Raw genomic sequence first — 14,222 nt, forward strand, 5'->3', positions numbered from 1 at the left:
GGAGGGGGGTGGGGAGATGGGGTAACTGGGTGATGGGCATTAAAGAGGGCGTGTGATGTAATGAGCACTGGGTGTTATATAAGACTGATGAATCACTGAACTCTACCTCTGAAACTAATAATACACTATATGTTAATTAATTCAATTTAAATAAATTAAAACAAATAACTAAACAAAATAAATAAAATTTAGAACTAAATATGAAGACATATTATTTTGACATAGTAATACCCTCTGAAAAAATCCAATTGAGGGGGTGCCTGGGTGGCTCAGTCATTAAGCTTCTGCCTTCAGCTCGGGTCATGATCCCAGGGTCCTGGGATCCAGCTCTGCATTGGGAGCCTGCTTCTCCCTCTCCCGCTCCCCCTGCCTGTGTTCCCTCTCTCGCTGTCTCTCTCTCTCTGTCAAATAAATAAATAAAATCTTTTAAAAAAAAATCTGATTGAGGAGTTCCTAAGGAATTAATATTATGCAAACTTTTAATATATAAAGCACAATTATGAAAAAAAACCCTGAAACTTTGCTGAAGATTTAGTATAAAAGTATTCTCTCCATATTTATAATAGTAGAGAATAAGAAATAAATAAAATACCTAAGACTATGAAAATGATTAAATACATTGTATAAATATCCATGACACTCAAAATGGTATTTCTGAACAATATTTAACGAAGTGGGAAAAGTTCACAACAAAATGTTCAGTTAAAAAATGTTTAGTTCTGAAAAGGACTAGAAATAAATGTCTAAGTTTTCTGGAGTTTTTTTTTTCTAAGTAGGCTCCATGCCCAGTATGGAGCCCAACATGGAGCTTGAACTCACAACACTGAGATCAAGACCTGAGCTGAAATCAGGAGTTGGACACTTAACCGACTGAGCCACCCAGGTGCCACTCTAAAATTTTTATAATATGCACACCTTGTTTTTATAATCAGATATATGTGCAGTGTACATAAGTAGAAATATTAATAAAAATGTGATCTCTAGGAATCTCTAATTGGTAGATAATTTTTAGGATTTCTGTATCTACTGTGGGCGGCAGTTCATCTCTGCTGGCCAGTACCCACATACGTATCCTTTTAATTATCTTTTCAATAAAGCTTTGTAGTATTTAGGAAAAGAATGCAGTGTGAACCTTGACTAAGTAAATCATACAAAGAGAATTTTGGATTTGAAAGATTAAAGATCTTCTAGTCCAAACTCTCTTCCTCTCCTTCAGTTTCAGCAACAGTCAATCTACAGATGCAAAAGACTTCTATATTAATAATTGAAAAATAAATTCAACTCAATTCCTATAAACAGTTTCACTAAAGCAAAAGAATAATGATAACAATAACAATATATTTGTATAGTGGTTTACACTCTACAAATCACTTTTACATACACAATCTCATGTTCCTTAAAATAGCCTATATAAAGGAAAAATTGAGGCTTAGAGGCTGAAAGGGCTTGTTAGTGCCCCAGCTAGGAAACCTAGCCTGTCCCAACACTAAATCCCTTTCTCTTACCACATCCCAATGTGATGGATAGATATGTGAAAATCTATTTTAAAAGAGGCACAAAGGGGCGCCTGGGTGGCTCAGTCGGTTAACTGTCTGCCTTCAGCTCAGGTCTGGATAGAGCCTGGCATTGGGCTCCCTGCTCGGTGGGGAGCTTGCTTCTCCCTCTTCCTCAGCCTGCCGCTCCCCTGCTTGTGCTCTCTCTCTCTGTGTCAAATAAATAAATAAAAATCTTAAAAAAAGAATGTTTTAAAAAAATAAAATAAAAGAGGCACAAAGAGCTGATTTTAATTACATGTTTAATAGCAAATATTTGAGTTTTGCCCTAGACGGCATGAGTTCTGTTTGTAATTCTGTCATTGATTGTGTGCTGAGCCATACTTTGTATGTTTTGGGTCTATCCTAATGACTTCTGTCTGTTTGTCATGAGAGCTATGGCATTATTTAGTTAACCCTGTAGTTTCTTCCTTTGTGCACTTGGAGTAGGCTGAATAAGAGATTTTAATGCTGGTTGCTATTTCCTGCCAAATGACAGAAAGCTGACAACTATCAACCAGTACCCCTCCTGAAGGATGTATAATAAGGTCAGAAAAAGATGAAAATTTAGGAAGGAAAGATAATTTCTAATCCTCTTGAAAATTTTGCCAGAAAGGATATAGGTGGAACCTGTTTTTCAACTGTGTTCTCTTAATGAAATTCTAACTCCTAGACTGGCAAATCATAAAGGATAGTGCTATAACTTGATTAAAGGGTTGGAAATATGTGATAAATTAGGTTGCTCGGCTCAAGATCCAGCACCTCATAGCAAGCAGATTGGAAATATTCACACTTGCTAACGTCAACAATTGCCAGTCTGGCCTTGCGGTAAGTCTTGCGTCATTGCCCTCCCTCTACCCAAATTCTCCTTCCAGCTGTTCTGATATTCACTGAGACTACAGCCTCTCTGAGCAATTTACTACTGCCTTGCTATGTTTAATTAGTTATTGAATAACTAATTTTCTCGTATTTTAGTGGGAACATAAACATATTTCAAATTACACTGAGATTTATTCTGAGGTAAGAACTTTCCTATTAGCATGCCATCCCAAAATTTCTTTGCTTCTAGTCCCATTCTCCCCAATCCCCAAATATCTTTTTAGTTCTAGTATCCAAACTCCTTAGCAAGATATTTTCCCTTTTTCTGTTCTGTTTTATCCTAATATTTAAATTTTGTAATTTCCCTTTCTAATATCAAATATCTGTATAATGGGATTTTTTGGTTTCACACTAACATCACGAGGAAATAGCTTTGGGATACGATTTATGTAAGTTCACATTCCTATTTCAAAACCTACCAGATGTATGATATTGAACATATTATTTAAACTTTCTTTGCTTTCATTTCTCACCCATTAATTGGGTTGATCAATAGCTACCATACCTGATTGTTATGAGGATTAAATGAAAAACTAAATGTGAAATTGTTTACACATTTCCAGCTCATAGTAGGTGCTCTCTTCAAAGAATGTTGAATTTGATTGTCATATTGTTATGGACTGCATTGTGTCCCTCCCCCCTCCAATACTTCAGGATGTGACTTTATTTGGAGATAGGGCTTTTAAGAGGTAATTAAGTTAAAACGAGGCCATTAGGATTGGCCTTAATTCAATATGACTGATGTCTTTATAAGAAGAGGAAATTTGGACACACAAAGATACCAGGAATGTGCAGAGAGGAAAGACCATATAAGAACACAGTAAGAAAGACGTCATATACAAGCCAAAGAGAGAGCCCTCAGAATAAGCTAAACCTGCTGACTTTGATCTTGGACTTCCAGTCTTCTGAACTGTGAGAAAATTAGTTTCTGGTGTTTAAGCCACCTGGTCTGTAGTACTTTGTTATGGCAGTCGTGGCAAACTAATACACATATATTCACTATTTCAGAAGAATTAACGCTTACTGTTTTCTTATTTCAATTCCTATTTAATCCTCTAATTACTAATAGGGCAGTGATTAAGAGTATAATCTTAGAAGTTAGATAGCCTTGAATTTGAAGACTGGGTTATCCACCTAGGTGACTTTGAATGAATTTCTCATATGTTTGAGAGTCTCAAATTTCCTTACCTATAAAATGAAACAACACCTGTCTCATAGAGTTATAATAAGGATCAAATTAAAAGAGATGTTTATAAATTTCATAGTATAGTATCTGATATATAGGTGCTTAGTAACTGGTAGAACTAATTATCTTTATGTACAAGATAAATGTATAAAACCATTTACATGTGTTTTGTCAATCTGGCTTAGTTTTCTCTAAGCTTAATCAGTTTAGCAAATCTTCTCTGTGTGAAGTGCCATACATATACATACTTTTGACAATTACTTAATTATTTTGAGGATGTGGAAAATCAGCTTCTATTAGCTTCATTGTTGGCTTTAATCCAAGATCACAAACCCTTAAAGTGAGTTGTAATATATTTTTAACATATATTCTAAAAATCCTTCCAGTGTATTAGATTTATTTAAATGATTTGATGATTTTGCTCCAAGGACAAAGCTTGGACTATTTTTCTTTTGTGCAGTCTTCATACTTGCCATTTTAGGAAGATATTATGGTTTATCAGAAACTCCTCATAATGAATTATTCTAGTTTGTAGTAGAATAAACAAAGCTCTCCTTTATTATTATCTGGACCAATTCTAAAGTTCTCTACATCATTTTTTATGGCATATTTCATGGTCTGGTGTCATTCCCTTTATCATATGATTTATAGGATAACATCTTATTTCTCTTTAATTAATTAAGGATGGAATTTTCTTCCATAGCTACGTCATTGTGCTTCTCTCATCCCATAAAATTTTCAAGCTATAATTGTTTGTGATGTCTTCTCACATACATAATACACTTTTGCTCATTTCTGTCCCTTGCTCACAGTTTGTGAATTGGCATTACAATATCTTCTGTCCACAGTTTCCCACTCTATGAGATTGCAATTATGTTAAAATTTTACTTACTGTCATTTATTTAAATTAATATTTACTGGGCACTTACTATGTACAAAGTACTGTGCTATCTACTGTGAAAGAACAAAGATATTTAAAATAATCCCAAAGATTCCACAATCTCAGCATTCTAATCATATTTTTTTAGGCTTCTAATATTTGTTAGCACTGTGAATTGTGTACGACTGTTGAATCACAGACCTGTACCTCTGAAACAAATAATACACTGTATGTTAAAAAAAAAAAAAGAAGATAGCAGGAAGGGAAAAATGAAGGGGGGGAAATCGGAGGGAGAGATGAACCATGAGAGACTATAGACTCTGAGAAACAAACTGAGGGTTCTAGAGGGGAGGGGGTGGGGGGATGGGTTAGCCCGGTGATAGGTATTAAAGAGGGCATGTAGTGCATGGAGCACTGGGTGTTATATGCAAACAATGAATCATGGAACACTACATCAAAAACTAATGATGTAATGTATGGTGATTAACATACCATAATAATAATAAAAAAGAAACATTTATATATTTTGACTTGGCTTTTCTTTCACTTCCCATTCCTATTTGTTGTCCCATCTGAAGGAGTATCTACTCTGTCACCTCTTTTTAACTCAAGTAGGCCAATGAATTCCCTGTCGGCTCTTAAAGCAGAGTCTTTTGTCAATCTCTTTTGTGTCTTTTGTTCTCAGTTTCACCCCAGTTTTTAGAATAAACCACCACCTAGTTTGCTAAGATAGTACAGTGTTAGTGACGAGTGGTTTATGGGGTTTTCTTGTAAACATTACATCTCCTTTTGCTGAATCAGGATATATTCTTCACTCTCATCAAAAGACCAAACCATCACTTGCTATAGGCTTATCTTCATTTATTTTCAACTGTTTAAAGAGTTGTCAATAGACTTTCTGATGAAGGGATGGAGGCCATCTAAATCCATTATTTTAGACAATAATGCTACTTCTCAAAGAGTTAAAGAAAAAGAGAAGAGCAAACTCTTTAGCCTTAATAGGCACCTATGCTTGGAGGTGAAATGGGCCAGGAAGAAAAGAAGAAAAAAGTAGAAAAAGAGTAAAGACAAAGGTACATATTGTTAGGAATCCAATATAGAATTTGGAACCCTACCAAGATTTAGTTTTCATCAGACATGGCCTTTGTTTCCACCCTTATTTTTACCCCTCCCAAATAGGGTAGGATATAATTGGGTATCATCTCTTAAATCTTTTACTAATAACCATTAACAAACCAACTGTTCAAAATCCTTTAAGTGCCTCTTATAGGTGAAACATTGTGTTAGGTGCTAGACAAGATAGAAGAAGTATATAATTCCATGCCTGCCTTCAAAAGTGTTATTGTCTAGCTGTGGCAATTAGGGGTCTTTGAAAGGTTTCAAAAAGAGCAAAATAGACATTAAGTACTGAAAAATTCAAAAGGAGAAGGTGAGCATTGATCTGAGGATCTGAAAAACTCGTCTCTAATCCATCTCTATTTCCTCGCTATGTGACCTTGGACAAATCATTTCTCTTTCAGGTCTTTCCTTTCATCCCATCCTCTTCCTCCACCAGAAAAAAAAAAAAAAATGCCATCCTAGAAGATCTCTAAAATGTACGACTATATGAGATGATTACTAAGGAGCTCTTTTGTGTTGCCCAGATTGAAGTCTAAAGGTAGCTATGGCCCCCTGAGCTGCTCTCTTCATTTTCACAGACATAGGTATCAAGGTCTAAATTTTCCACAGTTCAGTATCAAGTCAGAGCTCAGAACCAAATTTTCCCATCCTGATGCTGCTATGTTTTCTAATCCTGCACCAAATAGTGCATCTTTCAAAATGATAATTGTGACTCATAGAAAAAGCTTAAAATATATTACTGACACGGTTTACTTAGAGAAATATTTCTTTAAAAAAATTGTTTATGTGAAAATGGGGGAAGGGGTAATTCTACGTATTAGAGGGAACAAGGTAAGCAATTGATTCCTTAGGATCTGAAAGGCTAAATATTCCAAAAGTCTACTGAAATACAATTCTCTCTGGCAGAGGTTAAGCAATTATGCAAGTGGCAGAACAGTGAGGGAAGCCCAATAGATGCACCTGGAGAGCGAGTAGAGGTGATAAACTGCAAAATCACCTGCCCAGTTCACATTATCGTCCAGGGTCAGACCTAGGGAAACCCTTCCAGCAGCCTCGGACTCAGGGCGCCCGAGTTTGCACGCTTCCACGCATTCTATTGATTCACACTTCCGTCCTTCAACAGGTAGCGCCAATTACAGCCCCCAAAACACGGCCCCCCATCATACTGGCCAGTCTCGCCGTCAATCAAATACTACACCTACCTTTCTAAATTCTCCCCTCCCCCTTTCATTGCCTTTTTCTTCGGCCTATCCCCAAATTTCTTCCGCGCCTCGAGACCACGGAACTTGGCCCTATGGAGCCTAGGATTGGAGCCGAGGCTACTCCCGCCCTTTGACGTCCCGGAGCTCTCCGCCCCTTTCTCCGGCGCCGCGCGGCCCGAAGCGGAGGGGGCGGGGCGAACGAGGGGGCGTTTCAGGGGCGGGGCTTGCATCCCACGGCGGGAGGGCGGAGCCTTCCTTCGAGCCTGCCTGCCTGGTTAGGACCTCGGAGAGCGCCGGGTGCCACGACCAGAGGGACGGGAGAAGCGGCGGCAGTCGGGCGGGAGTGACGCCTGCGAGCCCGCCTCCCTCCGCACCTTCAGCTTCTCGGGCTGGCTGGCAGCTAGTGGCGGCCGAGGAAGGTGCCTAAGTCGGGAGTCAGATAGTCATCCCTCTGGGACGCCGCCGCCGCCGTCTAGCCGCGGCTCCCTCACACCTGTGTGTGTGTTCATGAGCGTGAGCGCCCGCGTGCCAATTTCTGTGTGAGGGTTGCGTGTGCGCCGACTGGGCGCGCTAATGTCTGTGTGAGGGTGTTTGTGTGTGCTCGGTGCCTAGGCGCTCGGCCCGGGGAGACACCGCGGGAGCGGCGGCTCTGCGCGCCCAGCAGGCTGAGGCGGGACTCGGGCCGCAGCTGTCGCCGCCACTGCCTCACGTCCCCCAAGAGCCGCCGCGGTGCTGCGGGGAGAGCTGACGGGTGGGCGAGTGCGGCGGCGGCTGCGGGCAGAGCGGGGTGGGGGGTGAGGGGGTGGGTGGAGGGTGGGAGAAGAGGGAGGAGGGCTGGAGACGCTGGGAGGGAAGGGGGGGGCGGAGGGAGAAGCGGAGGCAGCCGGCGCCGCCGCTCGCCCCTCCCGTCGGCTGTTGCTGTTGGGTCACCCGCAGATGTTTTGGGGTCCGGCTGTTCGGGGGGGGGAATGGAAAAGGCCTACCCCTCATTACCTACTGAAAAAAAGGGAGCGTTGAAGATGATGGGGGGAGAGCCCAGAGGGTGGTAGTAGAGTAAATACCGGCTCTCCCACCGCACAACCCCAACATCGTTTTTCTGAAAATATTCTGAGCTGAACCTTTAGAAGGAAAGCCCGCCCTTAAGAGAGACAGAGTCTTGGTCTGTTGGACTCCGGTCTGATTGTATAATAATAATGATGATATAATGCTAATGACGATGATGACACTGCCTTTTATTTTTACCCCAGTGCTGATAAAGCGTAGCTACAGCTGGGGATAAAGCCCTTGAAAATTTGATGTATGAGGAGGAAATACTGTTGCTTTTAGAGTTATATTTTATTATTTCTTTTTAAAGGATGTTCCTTTTTGAACTAAAATTTGACAAAATGAAGTATGACTTTCTCTCTCTTTTTTTAGTCATTTATAGCCAATGCTCGTAAAATGAGGACTGGCTACTGCCTTGACTAATGGAAAGCTAAACACTTTTACCCAGATATAAGTTCATGTGTTAAGTCACCCTTTCCTTTGAATTTCTCAACAGTTTTTAAAATGAAGAAGTTTAATTTCCGAAAAGTTTTGGATGGCTTAACTGCCTCCTCCCCTGGCAGTGGTAGCAGCAGTGGCAGTAACAGTGGTGGTGGGGCTGGAAGTGGTTCCATACATCCAGGAGGGACTGCAGGGGTTCTCAAAGAGGAGATTCAGGAAACCCTGACTTCAGAGTATTTCCAGATTTGCAAGGTAAGTTCTGAATTGGCTTAAAGCCTATTATTTCTTTATTTTACTGTTGTGAGGAAAGAAGAATTAACAACAACAGCAACACCCACACTAGGGACTGGAAATTGTTGAGATGCCAGCGTTAGACAGTGCTGGGCAGAGAACTCTATAGATAGATGTTTGAATTAATAAAGATATTCTGGGCATTGATTTCAACATCAATTTAAAAAGCTATGGTAGTTTAAAATGGAAATAAGCAACCATAAAAGGTAGGATTTGCAAGACAATGTTAAGGTCCAAATTGTGGACAAAATTTTTAATGTAATATTTATGTATAAGTAGAAAACTGAAGGAAAAAATCATTCTGGTTAATTCCTTGTTGACATTCAGTGAAACTAATTATTATTTTATGTCACTGTGCAGTATAAAATGATTAAACCTATTAAGATGTTGCTACAAGTAAATAGATAATAGCTAAAGGAATACATCCATTTTAAAAGATCTAATGGTATTGTTTTACATTCATTGTTTAAAATTCTGTAGAAAAACACCCCCAGATTCTTAATAAAAAAAATGCCATGGATTTAATTCTTGTAAGAACTTAAAAAATAGCCTGTTTTCTGGTTTAGTGAGGAAACATTTCAGGTAATTATGCTTTAATGTTCAACTTCTAATGAATAAGCAAAAGAAAGAGTTTCTGATGGGGAGAGGTGAGAATTTACAAAACAAATGTTTTGTTAATATATAGATATTGTTATATTTTTCTGACATAGTTTATAATTTTTATTGTTTCTTTTTTGGGGGGTAGCCTAGGAATGTGTTTTTGACCTACCATGTACAATTTAAAAAGCTACTAAGTCATTCATATGATACAGATGAATATAGTTTTAAAATATTTGAATACATAAGAACAAATCATAAATTTCTGAAATCCCAGAAATTATTAAATTTTTTGGTACTTCAAAAGAATTGTTTTGAAATTATTAAAATTATTTTTGTAGTAAATAACTTCTATATAATGAGATAAGTTTCAATTATTGTCTTAGTCTCCATTCCCAGTAAGGTCATTATAAAACATTAAATCTGTTTACGTGAAAGTGAGTTTATTTAGAATTAGGTCAGATTAAAAGATATAATTCTACCCCTGTGAGGTTTGTATGCATAAAATTTTGTATACAAAGTTGTATATAATTTCATTCTCAATTTGAAATAATAGATATTTTGTCAGATTAGGGGCTTAATATTGGTCATGAGACAAATATGTAAAAGGATCTTAGGGGTCAAATTTGAACTGCTAGTCAGGGGAATAATGCCCTGATTATCTAATCTTTGACATATTACTGTTTCCATTCCAAGATTCTGAAAAAATTTCCAGATTCTTTTAGTTCATGAATGTGAGGCAGGAGAGTTTTTGTCAAGATAAAATTGATATAAAAAAGACCTCTGAAACAGAGTGGCATTGGACTGTTGAGGTTTTGAACCTGGTAGAGAAGGTTTTAAATTAAAAATTTCAGGGGAAATGGGTGAATGCAAGAGAGGAAAATGGGATATAGTTATCTTCCCATTTATTCAGACAGGAAATAGACATGAAAAGTGCCAGAAGTTAAATATGTATTAATTCAAAAACATATGGCATGGTAGGAAGAACACTGGCCTAGGAATCAGATTGTATTTTATTTAAACTTCTGTCACTTGCCAGCCATGTATCTCGGGCAAGCCTTTTATCTGCCTTGAACCTTGATTTTCCCATCTGTAGTATGGTAATAAGTATTTCTGCTCTTCTGACTTAAAGTTATTGGGAAGATCAAACAAGACAATTAGGTGAAGGCGATGTATAAATTGGAAAAGGCAATAAATTGTTTATTTTTATATTGTTCTTAAAGTTTTAAAAATCACCTTGTTCTTGGTGGAATGACTACAAGCAGTGGGCTATAATAATATAGGTAACAAAATTATACTTTCAAAGAAATTAGAAGGATAGATAGCTATATAAGTGGAACACTAATAGTATTGAACTGTTACTAAATGGGGAAAGTATTATGGCATCTTTGGATAGCAATATAGTTAATTTTAAAAAGTAATTTTATGATTGTCCTTTAGGTTACCTGGACTATAATAAAATATATAAAAATGGATTAAGGATGTTTCAAAATTAGAACTGTTACTAAAATGGGGACTTCATTTGGACTCACTGATTAAATGTGCAAAGAACATTCTATTCTGAGTACTAAGCAGTTGGCACCTTTTGGGTACTTGTACCTTTTCCACATGGCCAAAATTAAAGTACAAATCTGTAATCTTCTCTTTTGAAAACCATCCTCCTCTTTATTTTCTGGTCAGTCATCAAATCCTATCTATTCCATTTCCTTAGTATTTCTGAAATTTATTCCCTTTTTGCCATCTCTAGTACCTGTTCATTCTATCGTATTTTCTTAATTAGTCACTTGAATCACTTCCTACCTGATCTTCTTACCTCTTGTTTTACCCTATTTCAGTTGATTTTGTTATGTTATAATAATGGTTATTTCTGAACTATAATGTTCATTATGTCATTTCCCTGCTAAAAATTCTATGTTGGTTTCCCTAGAGCAGTGATGCTCTATAAACAAAAGTCTAATGTGAAACCCTGTAAATAATATCTATTAAAACAAATAAATGTACTTTATTGGCATACATTTAAAAAATAAATTATAATAAGTTATACAGCTATTATAAAAAGCTTGTTTTTTAATATTTGTTTTTTGTTGTATAATATTATCCCTGGCAGGTAGTAGGACTTTTTCTGGCCTTAAAAAGGTAAAAGTATAAAGCTACAACCTTTATAATCAGTGACAAATGTATAAGAAGTTCAAAAACACAGAAATGGTAGAAGAAACTTTGGTTCAAGGTTAGCAAAAAAGTTAATACATTGGTTTACTGCAATCTCAGTTCAGTATGTATACATTTGTATGCCCATTTGTTCAGATATTTGTGAAATACAAGAAGTGCCTTTTCTGAACTTGAATTCTATGAAACACAATTTGAAACTACTGCTCTATACAATAAATGTCAAACTGCTTAACTTGATCTATATATAGTTTCCTTTAGATGGGATTCCTGTTTACCTTTCCATCCTCATTTCTGTGATTTCCTAAGCATATTGCATTACCTGAAAGCACTGTATTTTCATATCTCAATGCCTTTTCTTAATCTATTGCTTCTAATGACAATATCCTTTCCAGCTTTAGTAAAATTGGAGAATTCCCAGTTACTTTTTTTTTTTTTTTAAGATTTATTTAGTTATTTGAGAGAGAGAGGGGGGGCAAACAGGGCAGGGGTTGGGGAGGTACCAGGAGAGGGAGAGAAACCTCAAGCAGATTCCCTGCTGAATGGAGCCCAAGGAGAGACTCGATCCCAGGACCCTGAGACCATGACCTGAGCTGAAATCAAGAGTTGGACGCTTAACTGACTATGCTACCCAGGTGCCCCCCCCAGTTACTTTTTATCTCATAGTAAAATACTACTTCCATGAAACCAACTGTGACCACTGCCTTCCTCTTTTCCTGCCCAAAGCAGAGTCAGTTTTTTTCCCTTCTTCTGTTTTCCTATAGCACCTGGCATATTCCTATAGAGTTAAGTTAGCACCTTATTGTGATTAGAAAATTTATTTTTCTGTCACTATTGTTATGTTGTCATCAATGAAACAATATATACATGGTTGATTGACTAATTGAAATGAGATTAAAGCAGAAAGTTATTAATAAATATATAGGTCTTAAACATTTTATTTTAAATGAAAACATGTAAATATACATCAATTTACAAATCACTTGTTAAATGAACAAGATTTTTTTGTTGAGCATTGGTTCTATAACTGGAGTTCTGTGTGCACTTTTCTTCCACAAACCATCCCAAATTCGTTATGGATAGTTTTTTGGTTTTAATTTATTTAAAGTAGAATAAGAACTTATATGCTTTTGAAGCAGGTGTCAGGTCCTTCTAGATGATATGTAAATATCACCCGACACTTAGTTTATACATATGATGAATATATAGTTGACCCTTGAACAAGGTGGGGTTAGGGGTACAGACCCCTACATGATCAAATATCTCTGTATATTCGACTCCCCAAAAGCTTAACTCCCTGAAAACTTTGACTCCTCCAAAACTTAACTATAAATAATCTACTGTTGACTGGAAGTCTTACTGATAACATAAATAGCGGATTAACACATAGTTCGTATTTTATATATATTAAATACTGTATTCTTACAATAAAGTAAGCTAGAGAAAAGAAAATGTTATTAAGAAAATCATAAGAAGAAATACATTTATAGTACTATACTATATTTATTGAAAAAAATTCCAAGCATCAGTGGACCCATGCAGTTCATATCCATGTTCAAGTGTCAACTACATATATATATATAGTATAGATATATACACACATATATATAAAAAGTATAAATATATACCTACATCTATACTATGCACAAGATATATGCGTGTGTATGTGTATATATACATACATATATATAAAATCTAGATAAATAGATATATATTCATCCCTATAGTTAACTGACCTACACCTAATTAGGCCAGAGTAGGAGAGTATAAGTATTCTAGTTAGAGTTTACTAGTATCTAATATTCAGGGAGTCATTAATATCAATCTATGTTTTACAAAGAGAATGGGAAGTTTTTGTTAATCTAACGAGGTGGTTAATTTAGAGTTAGAGACTGTCATCTGTAAGATCTCCCATTTGACCTTCATAACAGTCCTGTAAAGAAGGCAAAGAAAGTGTAAATATTTTTATTTTACTAATAAGACATCTGAGGCCAGAGAATTTAAGTGGTATCCTTAGGTCTCCAAGTTGGTAGGAGGCGTAGCTAAGTTTAATGCTCTGTTCTTCCATTATTAAATCCAGTATTTTTTGTTTTATATTTCTTACTTATTAAAAAAAAAAGCTTGAGGATTCTCTCTCTCCCTTTGCCCCTTCCCCTACTCACGCACTCTCTCTCTCTCTCTCTCTGTAAAATAAATAAATAAATCTTAAAAAAAAAAAAAAGAAAGAAAGGAAAGAAAGAAACATAGATGTGGACTGTGGAGAATTAGGCTTTCTAGGACCCCGGAAAGCTGAACGAGGTCAAATGCCTAGGTATCCCAGACTATTATCTCTTCTTTAGGTTTTCCATTGTCTCCACATTCTTCTAATTTCACATCATTTTATTTAGGAGGTTTTGTAACTGAGTTTGGCGTAAGACCATGATCACAGTTATACATATCTGCAATTTTCATTCATTAAAATATTCTGTGAGATGTGTGGACTTGTCTCATTCTATACTGTAACTGGTAGAAGAAAAGGTAGTACAGTTGACACAGCAAGATAACATTATGGATAAAGCATCTGACAGTGATTTCATGTTCCTGTCACCAAAATGGACAGTTGAGGTGGGCATCTTTAAGAATAGAAATGGAGGCAAACCAGAAGACTTAAGCGACCTTGTTAGGGTTGATGTTAACAAATTTAAGTACCAAATGAATTAAAATTAATTTTTTTTTAAGAATCAGAAACAAAAGCCAGATTATTCAGTTACTCTAGGCTCTCACTTTGTTTTGTCTTAAGAGGATAAGAGTGCAGGGACTGGCTCATGTAAGGGATTATAGACTTGTAGGAAGTATGTTTATAAATTTTTAAAGTTACTGTAGAGAACAGTCACATTTTCTTACAA

The 14,222-nt window shown here is 36.8% G+C and overlaps 1 protein-coding gene across 8 annotated transcripts in view; it reads left to right on the forward strand.

The window, feature by feature from the left end:
- The first annotated feature begins 7,059 nt into the window (after positions 1–7,059).
- Positions 7,060–14,222, forward strand: part of STXBP5L (syntaxin binding protein 5L) — a 428,903-nt gene continuing 421,740 nt past the window's right edge. For 4 of the 8 annotated variants that reach the window (XM_078066495.1, XM_078066505.1, XM_078066502.1 and 1 more), the window contains exons 1-2: positions 7,060–7,217; positions 8,339–8,535. In XM_078066495.1, coding sequence (XP_077922621.1) covers positions 8,347–8,535 — 189 coding nt within the window. In that variant the 5' untranslated portion in view covers positions 7,060–7,217; positions 8,339–8,346. Of the gene's footprint in view, positions 7,312–7,393; positions 7,550–7,782; positions 7,958–8,338; positions 8,536–14,222 lie in introns of those variants that run through there. The other 4 variants (XM_078066497.1, XM_078066496.1, XM_078066499.1 and 1 more) reach the window with 4 other exon arrangements.

The sequence above is a fragment of the Halichoerus grypus genome, chromosome 1 (genome assembly GCF_964656455.1).
Source record: "Halichoerus grypus chromosome 1, mHalGry1.hap1.1, whole genome shotgun sequence".
Taxonomy (NCBI): domain Eukaryota; kingdom Metazoa; phylum Chordata; class Mammalia; order Carnivora; family Phocidae; genus Halichoerus; species Halichoerus grypus.